Source organism: Poecile atricapillus, chromosome 3 (genome assembly GCF_030490865.1).
Source record: "Poecile atricapillus isolate bPoeAtr1 chromosome 3, bPoeAtr1.hap1, whole genome shotgun sequence".
Lineage (NCBI taxonomy): Eukaryota > Metazoa > Chordata > Aves > Passeriformes > Paridae > Poecile > Poecile atricapillus.
Window position 1 is genome coordinate 101,579,327 of NC_081251.1, and position 6,978 is coordinate 101,586,304.

General features: G+C 42.8%; 1 protein-coding gene across 1 annotated transcript in view; it reads left to right on the plus strand.

Moving 5' to 3' along the window:
- MSH2 (mutS homolog 2) overlaps positions 1-3,121 on the plus strand; it is a 44,672-nt gene extending 41,551 nt beyond the window's left edge. The window contains exons 15-16 of the mRNA XM_058836084.1: positions 527-699; positions 2,716-3,121. Of these exons, the coding sequence (XP_058692067.1) occupies positions 527-699; positions 2,716-2,886 (344 nt within the window). The 3' untranslated portion in view covers positions 2,887-3,121. The remainder of the gene's footprint in view (positions 1-526; positions 700-2,715) is intronic.
- The last annotated feature ends 3,857 nt before the right edge of the window (positions 3,122-6,978 follow it).

Here is a 6,978-nt window from a genome sequence, read left to right on the forward strand (position 1 = left end):
GTTGAAAGATTTTGTATTAATTAATAAGATGACTCCTGGAGACTGTGGAATTATGTGGTACAGATGCAAAGGAGGAGAGGGATGATTGAGAAAACAACATTTTTAATATTTATGTATAAATACACATATATGTATTTATATAGGTATAGAGTAAATGTCAGAGATACCTATTAAAAACATGTAAATTATTATATTCTGCAGACTGTGCCAAAACACTTTAATAAAAATCGTTGTTCAATTTCATTCAAGTACTAGGGGGAAATTCTCTCTGCCTGAAGAGTTTTCCATTTCTCCTTGAAGCACTTTGGAGCTCTGCAATTACTGCTCTAATAGAACTTAATTAAATAAGACCATATTCTTTATTCTGTGTTACCGTTTTTAGTAGAAAAGGTGAATCAGAAAGTGTTGAGGAGAACAAAATAATGTCACGCACAGAGAGCTTGTACGAGCATGTCCATATAAACTCTATGTAGCCATATTATATTCTGAGAATTCTTAACTGTTGGGTTTTTTTCTCTCCATCCAGGTGTTTGTGACCAGAGTTTCGGAATACATGTAGCAGAGTTGGCAGCTTTCCCAAAACATGTAATTGAAAGTGCAAGAGAGAAGGCGCTGGAGCTGGAGGAGTTTCAAAATATTGGCAAGTCCAATGAATCTGAAGGAGAACCACCAGCCAAGAAATCATACAGAGAAAGAGAGGTTTGCTATCAGAAATAATTCTTAAAATTTGAATAGCTGAAACAAAATCCTGTAAGGATTCAGATTCCCCCAAAGCTCGAGGATAATTGCCTGTAATGTGTTTTTCCATAACAAAATGGCTTGGCTATGATGTTCATTAGGAGCTGAAGAGATGTTCAGGGGTAGTGGGTTTGATTTAGATTAATTTCAAGTTAATGTAGGCAAGAATTTTGTCTGAAAACGGAGATTTAAGATACAGCTTTTGTTACCAATGTGTAGAATATTCTTGGCTCTGCAGTTGGGTCACACCTGGTTTTGCTGCCCCTTACTTGAGCATTCATTGGTGCCGAGTTCTTAGAGCCCAGTGCGATCACATCTGTTCAGACCAGGGAAAAGCTGAATGCCCAGCCTTCTCCTTTGTGCTCTCCTGTGTCCTGTCAGAGCTGTCACATCTCAGAAGCTGATCATATCCAAGAAAACTGCAGTCAGTGCCTGGAATGTCTGATTAACAGGTGCCATAAAGCAAAGTTTCTTTAAAGAAGCTTCGTTAGCAGGTAGTGTAAAGGAAAACAAAGGCTGCAGGAAGCTTTTACAGAGTATCCTGTGTCATCTTGTTTGTTGCTGGATTGAGTCCTGACAGTGGCATCTGTGGCAGCCTCCTGGGAAATCCATGTGCTGCTGCCTTGTGGCTTGCATTGGTTGTCAGTGTCTGGGTCTTCCTTGCTGCGTGCCTACAAACCAGAGTTTAGTTCTGCGTCCCAGCAGTCAGCCTGAAACTCCACAGCCTTGTACCACATTTATCTCCTTCTGGCAACCTCCCTACTACTCCAGTGTATGGAAGCCTTGAAGTGTTAGTCCACATCCAAAACGCTTCCTACATTTAAAAAGCCTTTCCTCTGGACAGAGGCTGTTACCTGTTACTTTATTTTCAGTTTCAGAGGTCAGCTGCATTTGTTGTTCCTGGCTCAGTAAGTGGATCTGATGCTTTAAATGAACAATCTCTGATTTGTTCTGCTTTCTACTACCAGAAGGCTTTCCCTCCAGTTAACCTCAGTTGCTCCACTATTACCTTTCCTCTGTCAGGCATCATGGTGAAGGAATTTTTAGCTGGACCTGGCTGCATGGTCCTCAGTTGTTGTAAATGGAATTGACATAGCAAACATTTGTGACAAATACGGTATCATGTTTTATTCTTGAGTGTTTCAGTTATACATAATATTCCATAAACCCTCTAGGCAATAGAATGGCAGAGCTTTAGATGTCTCATCCAGAGAATTTGTCTGCCTTGGTTAACATCGTGTGTAGAGGGAAAAGGGTGCTATTATGTTTTGGAAACTTCTGCACTGAAAACTACTGCATCAGTCTTAAGTGGTAAGAGGAAAACTAAGTAAACTTTTCAGTAGAATTCTACAATGCAGAGGACTAGACAAACTTCTGCATTCTGGACTAATTGTTTCCAATACAGGGATTCTGAATACTGTTCATTGCAATGTTTGTTCTTGCTATTCAAGTCAGATTGTTTAGAAGTTCCACTTTGCCTGTTTGTGTAAAAGCATATGCATAAAGCTTAATTATCATCTGTTCTCCTTGGTGACGGCCACTCTGCAGTTGCTTGGTTACAATTTGTCCTTTCCTTTTGCATATTGAAACACTGCTTTTGATTGACAATCCCTTCTAAAAGTAACTAGGTTGGGTAAATATGACCATTCTGGTGCTATTATTGCTGGCAGTCCTCACCTCATGTGGCTGCACACTGGAATTAAATGTGGAACACTTACAGAAGATCACAATGTTAAATACTCTATTTATGCTGATCAACTGGTGCTTTTTGCTCATGCATTGGAAAAGAACTTCTGGTACCAGCATAAGTGGTTTGTTCTGGTGTTCAGAACTTGATAGCAAGCACAAACATAACCATGAATTTTGCCTGCACTGAGTTTCTGCTGATAAGCAATACTTTGTAGGGAATTTGGAAAATTCCTGCTTGCAATCTAAACATCTTTTCTGGGTTTTTTCCTTCTCTTCTCTCCATTTCAGGAAGGTGAAAAGATAATTCAGGATTTTCTTTGTCAAGTGAAAGCATTGCCCCTGACAGATATGTCAGAGGAAGACATCAAAGTCAAGTTGAAACAGCTGAGAAATGATGTGCTGGCAAAGAAGAACAGTTTTGTGAATGAAATAATTTCCCGAACGAAAGTTACATCATGAAATGTGCAAGAGCAGGATACAGCTCTTGAAGCATGTTTTGTATTGAAAGAACTATAATTTTCTTGTCTTGTAGCTTTTATACTTTATGATACTTGTACTGATTTATGTAGGCATTTTTTCTTGGATTGTAATTATTTTGTAAAAAATTCTGAGCACATTATGTGCCAGATTCTTGCTTTAGTTGGGATCATTTTGTCCTTTTAGAAATTTGCAATAAAATGGTTTTTCATATTGAGAGTTGTTGACTGCACAAACAAAATGTGTAATACTTTACCAGAATTGTGCTAGAAAGTCTAACAGTGGAGGTGTCAAACAATTGCCAGAGCCTTGGAAAGCAGCAATGCGTACACAAAATCTTTGTCCTAGACCATTCTTTTTTGTCTGATGAAATTACATTAATTCACTTAAGATTTACTAATGCTGTGTTAGTGCTCCATTAGGAAAAAATCCATCTATGTGTGCCCAGCTTGCCAAGAAGGCCAATGGCACGTGGCCTGTATGAGCAGGAGTGTGGCCAGCAGGACTGGGGCAGTGACTGTCCCCCTGTACTGGGCAGTGGTGAGGCCACACCTCGAGTGCTGTGTCCAGTTCTGGGCCCCTCACCACAGGAAACACTGAGGGGCTGGAGAGACTCCAGAGAAGGGCAGTGGAGCTGGGGAAGGGTCTGGAGCACAAGCCTGATGGGGAGCAGCTGGGGGAGCTGGGGGTGTTCAGCGTGGACCAAAGGAGGCTCAGGTATCACTCTACGACTCCCTGGAAGGAGGTGTAGCCAGGAAAGGGTCAGCCTCTTCTCCCAAATAACAAGTGATAGGACAAGAAGAAACAGCCTCTAACTGCACCAGTGGAATTTTAGATTGGGTAATTGGGAAAAATTTCTTCACCAAAAGGGTTGTCAAACCATGGAACAGGCCACCTGGAGAAGTGTCAGAATCACCACCCTGGAGGAATTGACAGTACACATGGATGTGGCACTCAGGGACAAGGTTCAGTGCTGGCCTTGGCAGTGCTGGGTTAAGGGCTGGACTCCATAATCTTTGGTCTCTTCCTATCAGTTGTTTCTGTGGTTTGTCAGAATTTTTTTGCATGTGTACCTGCACAGGGCTAAGGAGGGGTGAGGTGGGTGGGTATGAGGGATTTTTTTTGTTTGCTATGTGAATGGAAATGCTTGAGTCAAGTATACTACAGGCCTGCTCTTCCTGCCAAAAGTTGTGCTTTTGTAATGTAAGCAGAGGCTGGGGTGAAGTTATTTAAGCTGGTCATAATTAGTGAAGGCTGTCTACAGAGTAAGAATACATTGATTTTTATCTGATGTTCTTCTCTCATTGAGACAGTTTGAAAGCATGCTGGTACAATTTTATTTTCTCCTTGAAATTTAGCATTTTAAATTGTAACTGAAGAATACTACCTATATTTAAAACTGTCAGCGTTGAAAGACTAATGGGAAAAGGTGTTTGTCGCAGGTGCTGATAGAAATAAAATCATGCTGAAGATGTTAGGCAAACTCTTGCTGTGTTCAGAGATTGCATCAGTGGGCGTGTGCAGGGGACAGCAGTGCTGCTGTGAAAGCTGTGCTATCGCCCTGTGTCAGGGATTGATGTGCTGTAGTGGTCAAATAGTCCAAAAGAGGTGTGATGTTCAGTTTGCCATTGGATAATGCTTGTACATAGACTAGGACTAGGACATGCTAGATCTGCTTAACAGAAACACTAAAGGCTTGTTAGAGATTGGGGTACTGCATAAAACCTTTCTGGCCTTGAAATTAAAATGCATTCTGGTTACAAAGACAAAAACAGATTTGCATGTACAAACAGCACAGTTGATGCATGGTCTGGAAAAGCGTGTTAATTAAAAGAATCTGTTGTAAAGTAACAGTGTATGTTTTTGCAATTTTGATTGTTTTAACCACCAAAGTATCCAAAAATGTTGGATCAAACTGCTTTAGGTGTTGCAGTTCCTTTGAGGGACTGGAATGGCTGGTACCGACAGCCTCTTCCTGTGTGTGCTGAGATCCCTGTGGTCCGAGCAAAGATGCTGCTGGCTCAATGCCATGTCCATGTAACCAAGAGAACAGGCATAAGACCATCAGAGATCATCTCTTCCAGGAATTTCTCTATTTTCCCTTTGACCCTGCATGCACTTTAGGTGTCTGTTTAGCCGAGGAGTTCCTCACTGAGCTGCCACCAGCAAGAGGGGCCACTTCTCTGCTTCCCTCAGTGCCCTTTATGTTCTTTGTGTCCACTCTTTCCTTCCTAGATGTAGTACATCAGTTCTGTGTGTCTGTGGTGTGCTGAGGACAGGCTGCTTTTATTTTTGTATTGCAGGTGGAGGCTGATAGAGGTGTTCTCTGTGGCCAGATTTGCCTGTCTCAGGGTTAAAGGTGCTTGTGTGTTACCCAGGAGTGATGGATCAGCTTTGAGCAGCACCTTCTGTGTGCTTCAGAAAGGGTCTTGTATATCTGCAGCAAAGAAGATTCAGATTTTCTCATGCACTTCAACACTAGGAAGAAGGGTGCAAGTTAACAAGATTTTAAAACTAATCTTTTGAACTGTTTTTCTCTTTTACACTACACTTCCCCCTCCCTCTGCTGCTGGATATAGGCAAGAGAAGACCAGGCAAGGTTAAGTCTCCATATGTCAGTGCTGCTTGCAAAGTGGGTTACAGGTAGTGTGATTTCATGTGAGCAGGCGGGGTGGCTATTTTTGCTAGTTCAAATTTATCTTTTTGTTCAGAAATGTACCTATGGGGCAGGAGCAATTCCACAACTTGTCTGCTTATTACAGAGCTGTGCCAGGGATTCAAAGATTATCAAAGTTTCAAAAGGAACTAACGAGGCTGTTGAGGAGGGGTGAGGCCATGTACTGTTAGCCTTGAATAAAGATGCAAGGTTCTCTTTGCTCACTCACCTCAGAAAGCTTGGCACTGAATGCTGTCTTTTTGGTGTCTGCTGTTACTGTTCATCTAGAAGGCTCTTTATGAAGAAAACTGCATTAGATGGGGTAAAACAAAAGCAAACACTTAAGGAATTAATTTTCCTTTGATGATTTCACTGCCCTTTTAGTGATCAGGAGCACCTGGTAGCCAGCCTGATGGGAAAGTAGGTTTACCTCTTGGGTTGTGGTCGAAGGCTCCAATTAGGGTTGGGTGACTCCAGGGATCAAGCTCACAAAACCAGGGAATGCTGCCTGCCAGATCTGGACCAGCCTCTGCATGTTCCAGCTTGCAGCTGGAGCCTGTTCACCTCAAATAATGCAGCCACCAAGTGGCTCTGTGTATCTTTCCTCTGCTGGAGCTGAGGTGGTTGTGGAATCAGAAATGGCAGGAATGGGACTGAGGTGAGCTCTTGCGCACTGGCAGCTGCACTGACACTGCCTTGAGGAGACCCTCAATCCTTGGAGAGCTTCAGATCCCTGCTGGTGACAACTGTGGCCTGGCTTTGCAGAGCACAACAATTTGCATTGGCTCTCAGTGCACGTTCTGGGCTGTTCTGGGCTGAGAACTACCCTGGAAGTGACTGGAGTGCTCATGGTCTAACTTTTCCAGACACAGGGAAGCCTGGGGAGAGCTCATTGCTGAGGTCTGGGATTGTGTGAGCAGTTTCATCCAGTTTGGTGTGAGATTACGATGATGGTTCAAACTGGTTTTCATGGCATTAATTTAATGAGTTTTTGAATACCCAGCTACTACACAGGCTGAGCAATTTCTCTGGCTACAAAGCAGTGAGACAATTGGTCTTGCTATTCTACAGCGGTGCAGATTTATTTGAAAAATCACCGAAGAGCAGTTGCTGCTCTGCATCTGAAGTAGTGTGAGGTCATGCATTGAATTCTTTGCTTCCTGCTGACCTGGGAAGAAGGATAAGAAGCAGCCTCAGGACCCTGAAGCCTTAAAATACAGGGGAGAGATGCTGTCATCTTCCTGAGATGGCTGCAACCCTTGCAGGTATAACTTGGCTCCTGATGCTGTTTGCTGAAAAAGCCTTGTTAGCAGTTGTCTCTCAGATATTCCTGTTCCTCTCCCAGCCCTGCAGCTGCCTTTCCCAGCCTGTTGCCTTTCCTCTCTCTGTTCCTGCCAAGCTCCTGCACTGTTCCTGTA